Here is a 16,493-nt window from a genome sequence, read left to right on the forward strand (position 1 = left end):
CGTTTTCGAGCATTTTGACCTGTGGGAAATGACTGTGGAGTGTGAATCAGAGCACATTGAGGGTGTCTGTAAAATCAGTTGCTCAGCTGTTTAAAAGTTTGAGAAGCACTTAATTTCTAACTCTTGAACACTTAATAAAACAAAGAATTTAGTGATTCTACGTCGATGGATTACCAAAGACAGAGCATTTCTTTTCTTCAAAATTTGGCTCATAAATTAAAAATCTTCTCTTCATCATTGCAGAAAATTTAACTTGAGAAGTGCAAGATTCTCGTGATGATTGTTGTGAGCGTGATTGTTTTGTGTGATCTTGATGTGAATCTAATGATAATTTGACATTACTCCACCAATAAAAGAAAATAAAACGTAAATATTGTTAGAGCATATACTATAGTGTTCGAATTAATTAGGATACAGAACATTTTCGGAGACTTTCAACTTGGTTGCCAACTAGCTCTAGTGGGCTCCTCTAAGCAAATCTGTCTGTCTTAATATCATCCGGATGTCAGTTTTGACTTCTTAAAACTAGTCTAGATGAAAATATTGAAAAATTCTTTAGTTTGTTTTTGTGAGAGGACAAAGTAACATTTTCCATTTTTCATTATTGTGTACGAAAAAAAGATACAACGCCTAAAGAGTTAAAGGAGGGACAACGCCAAAAATAATCCCACTTAATTGGGATCACAAGGACACACCACAATAATCGGACCACAGGACATATAAAAAAAAATATTTCCTGTGGTTGGTATTGGAAAATCTAACTTTTGACAACTTCTCTAAAGACCAACTGTGAGAGGTCTCCGGTGCAGTTTCAAACAATGAATATGAATACAATAGTCAATAAATACCTCATAATGTATTGGCAAATTCTTGTTGGTCTAGTAATGCTGTTTAGAGTAGGAACTGATCCTATTTTGGAGTTTTTTTTGAGCAATCACGACTGCTTATTGTTCTCACTTGACTGTTTTGATGTCCTTTGATTTTATTTTCCCACCGCCACCCTCTGCAGCATCACCGTCGACCGGGTCCTCACGATGCTGCACCTATAGCGAAAGCCGTCTCCAGGTTGCATCCATATCCTACACACACGCGCATACATACACAACTACACACGCACGCACACACACATACACACACAACTACCCACACATTCATGCCTGCACACAGACACAAACACATATGCCTACACACACATACACATACCCCCCCCCATACACACATTCATATACACAACTACCCACACACTTATGCCAGCACACAGACACAAACACACATGCTTGCACACACATACACATACCCCCTACACACAAACACACATACCTCCACACACAAACACACACGCCTACATACACACACTCGTGATTGCGAAAAACATAATTTGAATTCAAGATGTCAAAATTCAAATTAGTTTTTTTTTTTCTTTTCTTCTTCACATTTGCTCTTTCTTTGAGGAAAAATGGTTCCGTTAAATGCATTTTTTCAGACGCTCGGAGAAGATCGATTTTCTAATCTCGGAGTTATGTCCTTTTTTAGCGTATTAAAATGCAACAATTACAAATGTAACTTCCTCTTATTCTCACAGAAACAATCTGAAGAATTGTTCAATATTCATAATTCCTGATCTAAAACAGTTCTAAGTATTGAAAACTGACGTTCAGATCGCATTGAGACAAACAGAACAACTTAGTAAGGCCAGCTGGAGCTAGCTGGCAATCCACTTGAAAGTCCGCAAAATAATAGCTTTGTCCCAATTAATTTGAACACTATATTAAGTACGTGAAATACACCGCCAGCTCAGTCGGTAATTTACTGACTATATTAAGTGTTTAAGACACTCTGATCTAAAAGAATCTAAAACACCCGGAACTGCTGAATGCATTTGCCTAGTGCTGCGTGACGTATTTCTTTCTGAAAATCTTCCTTTTCGCAGGTGGGCATCATGAAGGAGAAGTACGACCACCGCCTGCTGCTGAAGCACCTGCCTTCGGATTTCCGGCAGTTCCTGGACCACGTCCTGACGCTGGACTACTTCGACCGGCCGGACTACCCGATGCTGTGCGGCCTCTTCGAGCGCTGCATGAAGCGGAGGGGCATCCGGGAGACGGACCCCTACGACTGGGAGAAGCACTTCACGGACAACTCGGTCACCACCACCGTCACCACCAGTCCGGCCGTCATCTCAAAACCACCACTGGCGGGGTGAGTCCGATTCCTGCACCGTGAAAAATTCCGGAACCTCACTGATTATTTTCGGGCAATGTAGCGCGGTTTCCTCATTAGCGGGGGTAACTCCTTCAAACCCAGGGAAAGACCACTGTTCTAGAAACTTATTTCTTTGCTGTATATGGTCGCCTTGTGGCTCTTACAGCATTGAAATATTTGGTTTTTGTTTCAAAATGTGGTGTAATGTTAGTTGAACTTAAAAGCAGACACATACCCCCCCCCCCCCAAAAAAAGCGAACTAATTTTTGCTTAATTTCAAGCTTGAGACTTACTTAACAAAATATTGAAACCTTAACGTCAAAAGCTCGAAGCTGAAGAAGAAAACAACAAATGCTTTACTCCTCAAGAAGGCAGAGTAAGTTGCAAGTGCTTTGGCAATTCTTTTCTGCCACAGTTGAAGCTAAAAGTTCTTTTGTCTCGTCACCTAACATTTCTAGGTCACTTGACAAACGAAGAGAGAACCGCAATCCACTCGTCAATATCTTTTAAGATTTACGGGCTCGGCGAAACACTATTGCCTGAACAGAATATTTAGGCTGATTAAAAAAAGTATTCTTAAAAATATTTTCACTAAATTGAAAGTTCTATTTGGTATCTTATGCAAACAAAATAAATGATCGATTGTCATGTTTTTTCCAGAACCGCTCCTCCTGGCACTCACGGTACGGAGAACCTTTTGGACGACAACATCATGGCAAGCTTCGAGGATCATGGCGAGAACTACCGGATGGAAGAAATAGGCGGGAAAAGGGACACTTCCAAGGAGAATTTGGCTAGGGGCGGGGCTTACCCGGCTGAAGACAACGCCCACCCGAGTCCCAGACCGCTCAACGAGGCCAATAACAACAACTACTATGCCAATAATAATGCAGCTCTAAAACAAGAAGAGGTGGCTCCATCAGACACTAAACTCGAGGTAAGCATTGTTGAGTCTTTCATTTTTTTCGGGGGGGGGGGGGGGGGATATTCTGGTAACTTTTTAAAAATTCTTCTTGAAAGAAATTTGACTTCAGAAATAGATCTACAGAAAGAGATTCATATTTTCTAATTTAACAAGATGCCAATGCGACGTGATGAACCATCCAAATGTAGTCTAAGATTACTTAAAAAGAAAAATCATACAAAAAATTTAATTAAGCTCGTAATTTATGCAAAATACACAAATTCCGAGTCATTTACATCAAAATTTAATCTTCCAAAAAATTGGAAGAATGAAAAACTCAACTGCTTCCATTTACCACAGAATACAGAATTTTTGGGGTTCAATGGAAACACCGAAATGGCGCATCAAAAACAACTGCGAAAGTGAAATTTACTACTAAATGTTTTTAGTAACCATCCGCAGGGCAAGTAAAACTTTTTAAAAACCAGTTATACTTCGCGTGTTTAAACCTGTCGGAGGGGAAAATGTAAGGTCACTCAACTTTAAAAAACAACTTTTTTCGCAGTGTCATCATCAAACAATGGCCTTCACAATTGTTTAGAGACACACCGGAACTCTCAGAGTGTCTTCTATAAGTTACCCAGCCTTCACTCACCAACAGTTTGGTCTCAAAAATTACTACGAGTGTGGTACTTGAGTTTGTTTTCATCTACTCCAACTAACTCTACTCTTTTTTTCTTCTTCGCAGAAAATGGAAGTCGAGGAAGAGGAGGATCCCAAAGACACGCAGCAGCAAGTGAACGGGGCGGAGCCTCCAGAGGAGTCCCTCCCACCAACGGGCGGGGCTGGCACGCCCGATGTCGATCGGGGTCGGCCCCATCTATTCCGGGAGGAGTCTCAGCAACGGGGCGCAAGCCCCAGACCGAGGGAAGGCGGCGATGGCAGCAGTAGGGAGGTTTCCTACAGGCACGGGGCGGACAGCGCGGGCGGTGGGGCGGGAAGGCAACAGCCCCTGTCCGTGCTGTCTGCCACCGAATCCAAACTGCTGAGGGAGCCTCGGGAACATCGGCACCGCAGGTACCACTCGGGTTACAAGTCAAGATATTCCAGGGATATCTCCATCACCCAAATGGCACTGGCAGAAGACGATAACATATCCGCTCTGCAACAGGTGGGTTTCGTATTTCTATTGCGATGGGTTATCACTAACCGGTAAAACTTACAAGCACCACGACGTTTATTGTCCGTTTTTCAGGAGATGGCACTTCCCCACACCCCCTCGAACGCAGAGTTCCATTTTACGCGGATGTGATCGGTACGCAATCCACGCGCTTCTAAAGGAGACAACCAGAGAGTTTTAACTTGGGCGTGCATTTTAATGTGTAAAAAAGTCTTAGTGTCCTTTACATCACCTGCTTCACTTGTTTGTAGGCATTTTAGTTATTCTTACATTTTAAAAACTGCTGCTTTTACAACAAAATGCTATGATCCGAATATACCTTCTGCCAAAAACAGCGAAATTGAATCAACGGATACCAAGTGACGAGGGAGGAGTCAAGTGCGTTCTTGTGAAAAACGGACAATACTTTTTATCTCACAGATTTGTTGTTAGACTTTGTAAAGATCACTGGCATGAAAAGTCACCCGACTACTATTGCAGTCATTTGTTACTTTTTTTGTTAAGTAATAGTTATTTGATACTTTTTTCGTTAGCTGTTCTGGCACTAATACAGTAAGTCTGTGATGAACATTTTACGTCATGAAATTATGAAATTGTTGCTCCAATGCAGGGGCGTAGCTAAGGGGGGGGGGTTGGGGACAAACCCCCCCCCCCCGAAATGTTTGTCTCAAAAAAAAAGGAGAGAGAGAGACAGAAAGAAAAGAAAAGAGAAAGAAAAGAGAAGAGAAAAAAAGATAAGAGAAAAGAAAGAAAGAAGAAAAAGAAAAAAATCAAAACTACTTTTTTTCTGAATAACAATGATCTAAAATTCACTTCGCTCCACCCCCCACCCCCCAGGGCCATTGAAAATCAGCTCTATGAGTGACTCTCAAGCGTAAAGGCGCCTCACTCCTCACTCTGCTGCGACATTTTTTTGATAATTGAGTGAAATTTCACACTTCGCTTTAGAAATGAGATTGATTTGTTACACCCACGTATATGTACCCTTTTTTTGTCATAGATTCTGCAAATTGTTAAATATGTTCAATGTTATGAGCGGTGCAGTGGGAATATTTCATACAGTTGAATCTGTATATTTCCAATTTCCCAGGAAGGAAAAAAATCGATATAAAGAGGTTTTAAGATACAGGGACTTTAAGAAACTTTATAGAAATTTGGAATATGATGGTGAACATTTGAAATCGATACTAAAGACAATATGGGCTCTTGATCAAAATTCCTCTGTATTAGTTTTGTTAGGTCTTTATTCTATTATTACATTATTAAGTGCGTTATTGCGAGTGTAAGGAATCATTTTGACAGTAAAAGAAACTTTAAGCATATCTTTTTCAAGAAAAAGTCTTTTATCGCTTTTTGGTGCCTGATTTTTTTTTTTTTTTTCCTTTTCTTTTCTTTTTTTTTTTTTTTTTTTTGATTAATTATTTATTTTCTTGAGGTTAGCAATTGCTGCAAATCTAACCTGACCTATATTCTAGGATTTTCCTTTTTTCTTTACTTGAAAAAATCTTAAACTTTCTTTTCACTCCTATCATCTTGGTTTTCTTTAAGGAATCATAATTTTAAGAAAGATAGCGATCACAGAACAGTACTAAACCAGATAACAGAGCAAAATGGCTTTTAACTTGAATGACCTTTAAGCATGAACTTGAAATACTCATCCATAATGCAACTAATACGTGTGAATCTCTTCTTCCAAGAAAGTGCTCGAAACGACTGTCCTTTTGTTAATCTTCCTAGAAAACCTATTCGTGGAACGCATGCAGTCTGAACTATTTAGAATAGTATATTATAAGTGAACGTTGTTATATAATGAAGCGAGCAAAACCGATAACAAGCTTTTAAAAACACACAGACACACACACACACACACACACACACACACACACACATATATATATATATATATATATATAAAATAAAAGAAGAAACCCCCCCCCCCCCGCAAGTCGGGTCTAGCTACGCCTCTACTCCAATGAGACCCACAAACAGAACATTCATCCTCAGAATTTTCACATTAGCATTTGTCTGAGCAACCTTAAACATATCTTTGCGTGATTAATAGACTTTTCACTAATGAAATGTGAGAAAATATTCTGTAACCCGTCCCAAACAAAACAATACATTGACAAGTAAAAGTATTCAAGTAGATGATCTTTTTCTTCTGAACGCATGCAAAAATGCAGCCATGGCTATCTGAACATTAACTGGCAGCAGGAATGGATTTAGGGGCAAGCTCGTGAGGGAGCTATTATGATTCGTTTCTTCATGAGGCCAAAGACAGTCTAAAACTGTGTTTTGCGGACTTTTAATTTCGGGAATCATCGGAGAAGTGTCCCAGACCCCCGATTTGTATTTGAATATAATTTTTAACGCCCCTTCCGATCTGCAGTATTGACCCTCTTCGAACTGGTAGCGGACGAAGCAGGAAGGTACGAAAAGAAGAAGGAGGAGGGTAAGCCCCCGACAAAACGGTTCAAGTCATCGAAAATCATCAGAAGTGAGAGATTTGAGAATAGGCTATCGTCGACCATTAGTCACGTTTGATGCACCAAAAGCATTATGTTTCGTTCGAACCTTCCTTTGTTTACAACACATGCATACAGTGTTGAATATTCTCTCTATATTAGTTTTTTTTTTTCTATATTCGTATTAAATTTTGATATTACTCGATTATTTTAAAGAGATCTATTGGGGGAGTGGGGACGTACCCATCTTAAAAAAAATCAATTCCTTTGAAAGATTGACTTATTGTCTTGTATTTTGGACCGGGTTATGTCTTTCAGATAACACGCAAATTTCATTTCTGTAATGTCTACTATTATTTCGTTACTTTTTTTCTCATAAAATTAATTAGCTTAACACTTACTTAAATGCCAATATCCATCAGTTTTAATACTTTTTCTATAAAAGTCAGTATGACATAATAATTCATGTAATATAATATTAGAAAGTATTTTGAGTACGAGAGTAATATTTTTAAAAAGTTTCAACATTTCAAATCGAAAGAAAACAAGTACCCATAAAATTGACTAAAAACTCTCTTTCTTTGCAAATATAACCATTCTAAGTTGTAGAAGTAAAAGTTAATTGTAGTTAGTTGGTTGTTTTTCGCTGTTTCGAAAACATATCATAAGAACATTAATGTAGTTTTATTTTACAGTGTTAGTTAAAAAGATATCGATTTAAAGTGGAGTATTCAAAATGGCTTCAAAAATTTTATCTAACATATTCAGAAACTACAAGAAGAAACGGAAAATAGTTGTCTGGCCTAAAAATTAAATGTTGCAGCTCTTCACAAGCAATAAAATTTATTTAGAGCGATTTTAAATTTTAGTATTATAAAATACTAAGGGGACCGGAAAACAAGATTTTTTTTTTTTAATATCAAACAAATAAATATTTTTAAAGTTTTGTTCTGTAATCAACAGTTTAATTACCCTCGTTATCAACACCCTTTCGACACCGAGAATGAAAGTTTTCAATCCCGGACAGCAAGCGAAGTTTTCAAGTTTTTGTCTTGTAGAAAGTGTATAAGCGATCGGAAGATACAGAAATGAGATGATGCAATTTGTGGCGAGAATACTTCTACTATTATCAACAGTAAAGTAGTGATCCTGAACCATGATAATACGAGGCCATACTGCTCAAGGCGAATTCTTTAAGAATTAATAAGCTGTGGTGGGCTGCTTCACCCACCATACTCATCTGACATTGCTCCATCTGATTTCCCTTTAGTCTGATCTATATATGACAAAAAAAACTTGAAAATTTGTCCGATATCAAAATGCCATTTCTAGATTTTTTGCATAACAAAAGATTAATTTGTATCTATCTGGGATTGAAAATGTTTGCACTGCACAGCAAAAGGTTGTTTATACTAAGGCTAATTACATCGTTGATTAAAAGTAAAAGCATAAAATTAATTTGTTTGAAAAAAAAACGACATTTTACTTTCTAGTCTCCTTTAGGTTAGTATTGTATTGACATTTTGTAAGTGATGAAATGATCTACAAGGACTAATATTTGTTTTCTTTGTGTCTATGAAGGTGACGAAAGGAGGTTGTGCAGCCGTAACCTTAGCTTCCAAGTGGCAGGTGTCCTTCGATGATAGTGAAGAGACAGACAACGAAGTTGAAGTGAAGGACAACCTGACCTCCCCAGAACACCGCCCCACCATGACACAAGAATCTCCTTCGAAAAGCCCATCCTTGTGGGGCGGAGAACCTCTGAATCAAGTGAGGGTGGGAAAGAAAGCCGCCCTGGAGCAACGACTCGTGGACACGGCCTCCCTGCGCAACAAGATATTCTGGCGCGCCAGGAAACAGAAGTGCATCAGGAGGGTGATCTCGCAGCCGATCCGGGTGACGGGCGACCGCATCGCGCCCCTCATCGAGATCGAAGAGGACGGTAGGCGGGGCCGATACTCAGACGACATCATCCGGTCGTGGAGCTGCCCGGAACTGTACGCCTCACACTCCCTGCCAGGCTCACCCATGAAACACAGCGCCTCCGAGACGAACCTGCAGGAGATGCTACGCAGCAGCAGCAGCGGGGATCGTCTGCGGGAGGAGAGGAGGGGGGTCGGGGGCCCGTCGAGGCGCCACTCGGCCGAGATCCATTCCAGCAACGCGGACAACATGAAGGATTCGATCGAGTGCAAGAGATGGTCCGTGGGTTCGACGTACGAGAAGATCACCAAGAGGCTGCCGGAGAAGGAGGAGGAGAGCGCGCACCACAACGACGGCATCAAGTCTGCCCCCATCCCCTCGAGCGTCAGGCCGAAGGGCATCCTCAGGAAATCCGGATCCGACCAGCCGCTGTCCCAGCAGCAGCAGCAACAGCCGGATAGCAGCAGCGGGCACAAGGTCTTCAGCAATAAGCTCATCGTGACCACCATCGAGTGGGAGTCCAACGAGAAGGTGGGAAACGTAGTCAAGCACGAGGTGGAGAGTCCGACGCTGGAACGACAGACGCCCACGACGCCGGTTGCTGAGCTAGGCAGGCTGCAGTTGCAACAGCACCCCGAGGAGCCGCCCTCCGTTTACTTCGACGCCCCCCAGCAGCCTCCCAACCAGGAGGACTCGCAGGGGAACGGCGGCGAGGAGGAGGAGTTCGACACCCCGCCCAAAGACGACAACATATCATCGGAGGCCCGGTACGACGACGCCCCGCAGCAGCTGCGTCGCCGCTCCCCGACGCCCCCCAGCGCACCCGCGCCCCGCACGGGCATCATCAAGTACTCCTCGGCCATCCGCCGGAAACTCAAGGACGTGGACTTCCACGTGGCCGAGTCCGTCATCGAGGAGGACAGAGAGGGCGGGTCGGCGTCCGACTGCGGGGGCGTGTCCCCGCGACGGCAGGACTCCGTGACGCAGACGCAGCCCCTGCGAAGGACCACCCACCGCTCCTCCCTCGGGAGCGAGGACATGGTCCGCTCGACCATCCCCTCGCACATCATGGACACGGGCCGCGAGCCCACGCCAGAGACGGACTCGGAGAGCTGGCGCAGGTCCTCCGAGGAAGCACGACACCCCTACCCGCTCAGCAAATCCTACTCCACCCCCAACGGCTCCGTCGCACGGCGTAGGCCGCGCTCCATGATAGAGGGAGGCGGTCGGCTGGCCGCCTACCCCCAAGTCAACAACAACCACGCCCCCAAGTACGAGTTCGTGTCGAGGAGCGGCGTCCAGAAGTCGGCGACCACGCCCATCTACGCCACCACGGTTCCTCGAGTGGGCGGAGTCAAGCAGCGGACGCCGCCCGACGGGGGCGTTCCCAGCTCCAGGAGCGCATCCAGCTCGCGAGAGGAGTCCGCGGACTGCGCGCCGGACAACGTGCCCCGCCTCCCCCTCACCACCCAGAAGCGCAGCGACTTCTTCACGCGCAGCATCAGCTGGGACGCCAAGCTGCGCAAGGAGCGCTCGCCCAACGCCCGGAAGAACGCCTCGCAGGATGCGCGCGCCGATCCGGGCCGGCACTCGCGGAGCAGGCGGCACCGGGCGGGGCTTTCGGGCGAGTCCCGGATCCCCCGGCCCAAGGCGCAGAGGCCCAAGTCCACCGCCGAGGTGATGGAGGAGTATCAGCAGCAGCTGGACTGTGGCCACCAGCAGCGCCCGGTGAGTGCGCGCGTCCTCTCGCCCGTGTCCTCGTCCCTGCCTGCCCTGCAGAACGACCTGAAGGCGCACCCTGCCGAGTTTCACAGGAACTGCAAGAGTGAAGTGCTCATTCCGAGGTTCAAGCAGGACGGTGGTAACGCCTACGCTCAACCTAGGTAGGTAAGAAGCCATCCCCTTTACTCTTGTGCAGTCCTGTTTACATTCACAACTGGTCTAATTCTGTGTGGATCAGATATTTCTTTAAAACTTTCATAAATAATGCCAGACAACATTCTTGCAAAAAGAAACATATTTCCAACTTAAAAAAAAAAGGAACATCTTTCTTTCGTTCTTCCAAACCATGGAATGTAGTAAGGTAGGATGGCTTTGGACCATTACGTCGCTCCACCCTAGTCATATACGAAGTTCAGTTATTTTTTAATAATAATTGCGAGGGAGCAAATCGCTTTCCTAAGTTTCATACCTCGAAGTGTCGAACATTGAATAGTACTATAAAACGTTGAATAGTACTATAAGACGTTGAATAGTACTATAAAACGTTGTCCCTTCTTTGAAGGTTCCAATTTGTGTTGAATGGGAAAGCAACTCTTCCAAAGCAAAATAATGGTACCTTATGGTCATTTCCCATTTACACTGGTGGGCAAAATTAAGAGATAGAACATATTTTATCTAAACATTTACCACGCAGAACGAGGCAGCAAATGGGTCCAAATAGTATCTTTGGCTGTTGTCGCTGAGATAAGTTTATGTATTCATATAGGCGGTTCTATGAAAGCAAGGGGTATAAAAACCCGCATCTCGCTGCTCAGCAAATTCTGTTTTGTAATGCTGTAAGAATTTTTATTCCCTTTTTAGAATTACTTTGATGTTCTTTGGTGAGTTTAGGTGAAGTCATCGATTCGATGAAATGGGATGGATTGGTAATCTTTAGGGGGCTGGGCTCAAAACCAGGCTGCAAAGTAAATAGTTGTAACGCCAAGCATCATTTCGAATTAGTGGAAGCAATTTAAAGAGTCCAGATTCAGTTTACAATCTAATTCTCGGAGAGTATTTCACATGGACAGAGTTTGGGACCCGATACTATCACAGCAATATTATAGAAGAAGACACAGTATACATGTATGGTGGCGTAGGCGCGTAGGAGAGCTGGTTTAGGTAAGTGTCATGCAAGATACCCGTACACAGCTCTATCTTGATCGAACAATAAACTTAATTTCACTCATTTCTGTCCAGTATTTTTCGAGATGTTTTGGAAAAGAGTTTTCATCTCTTTATTTTGTCCACCAATGTGGTTTTCTTTAATCAAAATCACTTTTTAAAAATATAGTGCGTGTTTTTATCACTTCGCTAATTCTTATCAAATTTGAATCGAAGTACTCAATGATTCTGAAAAATTCGCGAAGTATTACTTCGGTTTTTAGACAATCTATTTTATAGGATGAACTTGTGCATTCGTTTCAGCAGACTATGTTTCTTGTTTTGTTAAATGTTCTCGCGGAGGGGGGGGGGGCGGGATCAGGAGATAATGCATGGAGAAACTTCGGTCTCTGATTCCGAATCCAGTCGTATCTCGATAACTCGAAGCCTTATAACTCGAATATTCCTTTAACTCAAAGTTTAAATTTTATCCCAAACTCTTGAGACAGTTTCAGGAACTTCCCTTAACTAGAACTACCAGTAACTCGAAGCTTTTAACCGGTCCTTTGGGACTTCGAGTTATTGAGAGTAGACTGCATGCATACCACATTTTTATTTTTCAAATGAATAAAAGTTAAGAACCCTTGATTGATGAATATCGTGGAATTACAAGTCAAACACAATGTCAAAATTATCGATTTTCGGATTTTCAGTTTTTCTAGCCCTGACTTAGTCATATCTTAATTTATTTCTAGTCTACTCGTGATAACTCAAAGCCTTGTAGCGAGTATCTCGAGTAATATTCCTTTATCTCGAAGTTTTCATTGTGTCTTAAACTCTTGAGGAGGCTATGGGAACTTACTGTTAACTCGAAGGTTTTAGTCTATCCCTTGAGACTTCGAGTTATTGAAAGTTAATTGAAAATTTTCCAAGTTTGGTAATAGATTTTACAGGTGAACCAGACTAATGAAAAACATGTTTTTCGACTTCGGACCTGATTCACTATGATTTGCTTCTTGGTCAGACTCCTGAATTGGAGACTGAATATTTGTCATTAATTGAAAAAAGCTTAGGCGGTTATGCTATCTGGCGCGGGGCAGGGGCGGCAAATAGGGGGAGCGAGAGGGGGCGGTTGCACCCCCAAATTTTTCACTGAGAATAATAAAAAAAATGGCTAAATTCAATTTAGATAACTTAGAAAATTATGTGCTTGCATTTTAAGAACAGAAAAAACAGATGGAGAATAATTGTTTGCCTTAACTAAAGAAGTAATCTCTTCATATGGGTTAAATATTTCAAAATTGTGTACTCTATGTTATGATGGTGCATCTTCTATGACATGCCCGTACAGTGTTAAGACTGCGCAATTTTTACGCGTAAACTCCATGTCATTTTACATAAATTTTTATGCTCAGATTGTAACTTAATGCTTAGCTAATAAGTGTTCATCGATTCCTTGTACTAGAAGCATATTTTAGCTACTCGATGCTTTCTTAGAAACTCTTTGCAAAGATATGCTCTTTATGGAAAACATCCCACATCAAAAAATATTTTCACAACAACAAATATATCTTGAGGCTCTTTATTTGACAATTTCTGAGTGACACACGATGGTATTCAAGAGTTAAATCTATAAAAGCCCCCTGGAAGAATTTCTGGAAAGCGACTTTTTCAATGATAGAAAATCTGATGTCATTTTAATATGTATGACTTTGTTTGAATTTTTGTTTACTTTATTTATACTACGGAGCGTTTTTTGAACAATGTTACACTTTATCACAAAAATTTCAATCCGTTAACCTTAATTCTTGGATTGAGATTTGAAACTCTTAGTAATTTTCACACTAATGCATTCTTGAGCCCTTGAACAAAGTGTAAAACTTTGTGACAGAACTTTCCAAACAGTTTTTACACTGTATGCCGATGTAGAAGAGGTGGCAAAACCACATGAAGTTTTAGTCAAAATATTAAATCACTATTTTGAATAAAATGATCAATTCAGTTTCTCAAGAAATTGAGCCAGGACTTGATGAGATACATTTATCATTGGTCTGTTCAATATTATGTAGATCGGTTATAGAAAGCGAAAAAGAAAATATTACACTTATAAGTAAAATTTATAGCATGAGGGAAGAGGAATTGTTTTGTGAATTGCGAATATACTTTTTAATGATGCTAAATAAATACTAGCCCAGTTTAAAAAGTTTTCTTGGTTACTTTAAAGAGTGGAGTTTGCAGGAAATGTGTTTTTTAATATAACTTTCTTGCTTCCATTGTTTTTTGACTATTTCAATCAGGTCAGTCATTTTATAGTAGATAACTTTTGTGTCTCAATTTCAATATTGCCTTATTGTTCTTAACATTAAAACCATTTTATTATCACTTCCTGTTAACCAATATACCGTACTGTGGAAATTCATGTTCAAAAAACTTGACCCCCCAAACGAAATGCTGAAATGCCGCCCCTGGCGCGGGGTCAGGGTTGATGGTGAATCAGGCGTTTAGCGTGTTTCACATACGATATAATTCCTTTTTTTATTGATGTTTTGTTTTTTATAACTATGCAGTGTATGTGTAAAAATGGTCAGATTTAAATTTTGTACCGCAACTATTGAAATTTTTTTTAAGGTTCTGAAAGTGTCTTCAAACCTCCTGGGGAGCACAAACTAAACTAGATTTTACACTCCAGGTTTTATAATGTTAAAAATCTTGAACTAAAGCACAGTAATTTACAGAATGTTTGATCTCGAAACATAGATGTTCTTCAAACCAAAAGTGGTCGTACAAAAACTAGATCTGGCCAAACATTTCCGATGGTTCTTCCCAAAATGAGCCTGATTGTTCTTCCCCCGTCACGATTTCAGAGCGATTTCCTCCACGTTTCAGGCGGCGGCGCTACCGTCCACTCACTCCCAAGGACTTGCCAATGACCGGAAGTGAATCCTCCTGAGAACGGACACCTCTGCCCCCCGGTGGACAACCCAGCCGAAAGGAAATCTCTCCGGTTTTGTTTTCGCAAGATCTAGTCACTTTCTAGGCAGTTTAGGTGAAAACGAACTGACGATATTCAAATGCGCATCACTTCCAAAACAAGGACCGAGTGACGTTCGCCAGAAAACTCGGGACTTTCGATTCCAGAGCTCGCTCGTACACCACGCACGTGCAAAGGAAGAGATCGCACAGGTGAGGATCACGCCCACCAGTGGATAGCATGCGCTCCGAGGGTCGGGAAAACATCGCGTTTTGGAAAGCCAGCCCAGATCGCTATAAAATATAACAAATATGATTTCGAATTACCTCCTGCAGGAATTTTTGTTCCTATATCGATTAGTATTGTCCTCAAAGCCACGTGTAGCTCTTCTGAAAATGCTCGAGATAAGCCATACAGTAAAGAAATTTACATAGAGAGGCCGTGTCTGTGGTAAAAGGGAGATGAAATTGAAGCCGGAATTATGGGATACAGCGGTGCAATGATGAGCGGGGTTATGATAACATGATCACTTCGCGAGAATAGTTTTCACCAATCTCGCATAGTCACCGAATAAAGTAGCTGACGGATTGGTTGGCATTTTAATTCATGTTTTAATGCAATTTCAAAAACGTGCTTCATAAACTTGCAACAATATCTAAATTTAAATTAACAACCAATTGAGGTTCAGTAATGGGATGAATCAAAACGTATCTTAAGATATTTAGCAAGAAGCTAGGGATCTTGGGATACAGTGGTGTAACTTCCGGCTTCAAGTTCTTAGTATAACGGGGCTTCTCTATGTAATTTCTTTACTCTATGGATAAAACGAAATCTTCAGTAATCATATGCTTAGATTTTGGATAGCTTTTGGTTATAAAGTGCTGCTCTGGCTAATTGAACTATGATCTTGACAATGGCGGTGTTAGTTAGATTACTCTTTTTCAGGTAACCTAAGAGGAAGGATAACTGGCGCTGAGTTGAGTTGCATTACTTTCGCAGCAGTTTTGCGAAAGCACTCCAACCCAAATCTGCTCCAGTAACACGTTCCTTTTTTGCTGAACTTCCAAGGATAAACATTGTCAAAATCGGAGCCTAACTAACCAGAGCCATGGGCGTAACCAGATGTGGGCAAAGAGGAGAAACTGCTCCTTCCTAGAAGACAACCTCTGACTCCCACGCTCTTTCCAAATGTCCAAAGATAATTTAAAATGATAATGTTCCAAAGATAATTTAAAATAGTAATTTTAGGACTTCAATTTCGAAAATTTTCCAGGGGAGAGCTACATGACCACTTTTTTTGCCCTCATCTGTCCATAAATAGCATATTTTTTTTTTTACGGGGAGATGAGGATTTTTTTAAAAAATTAAATATGCCATCCCTTTGTACATATTCAACAATGTTAAATTTAACAAATTGTGGGATGACGTATGGGGGGGGGGGAGATGAGGACAACAAGTTCAAGCAATTTCCGAGGTCTGTACTAGGAGGGTGGGCAACTAAAAACCACTATCTTGTTGCTCCTATGACTCATCCCTAACGGGAATCCTGGCTATACCCATGACCTGAGCCACACTATACTTCCCCCAAAATTTGGAGTTCCATTCCACAAAATTATCATCATTTGGCGAAATTTGGTGTATCATTTGGTGAAATTTGGAGCTCTAGTCGACAAAATTATCATCATTTTGCGAAATTTGGAGCTCTACTCGACAAAATTATCATCATTCTGCAAAATTTGGAGCTCTAGTCGACAAAATTATCATCATTCTGCAAAATTTGGAGCTCTAGTCGACAAAATTATCATCATTCTGCAAAATTTGGAGCTCTAGTCGACAAAATTATCATCATTCTGCAAAATTTGGCGCTCTAGTCGACAAAATTATCATCATTCTGCAAAATTTGGAGCTCTAGTCGACAAAATTATCATCATTCTGCAAAATTTGGAGCTCTAGTCGACAAAATTATCATCATTCTGCAAAATT

At 41.4% G+C, this 16,493-nt stretch overlaps 1 protein-coding gene across 1 annotated transcript in view; it reads left to right on the forward strand.

Moving 5' to 3' along the window:
• Window positions 1-14,652, forward strand: part of LOC129222324 (uncharacterized) — a 28,964-nt gene extending 14,312 nt beyond the window's left edge. Inside the window, exons 6-10 of the mRNA XM_054856818.1 lie at window positions 1,931-2,199; window positions 2,863-3,139; window positions 3,855-4,277; window positions 8,333-10,557; window positions 14,426-14,652. Coding sequence (XP_054712793.1) covers window positions 1,931-2,199; window positions 2,863-3,139; window positions 3,855-4,277; window positions 8,333-10,557; window positions 14,426-14,489 — 3,258 coding nt within the window. The 3' untranslated portion in view covers window positions 14,490-14,652. The remainder of the gene's footprint in view (window positions 1-1,930; window positions 2,200-2,862; window positions 3,140-3,854; window positions 4,278-8,332; window positions 10,558-14,425) is intronic.
• Window positions 14,653-16,493: the final 1,841 nt, after the last annotated feature.

The sequence above is a fragment of the Uloborus diversus genome, chromosome 5 (assembly GCF_026930045.1).
Source record: "Uloborus diversus isolate 005 chromosome 5, Udiv.v.3.1, whole genome shotgun sequence".
Taxonomy (NCBI): Eukaryota; Metazoa; Arthropoda; class Arachnida; order Araneae; family Uloboridae; genus Uloborus; species Uloborus diversus.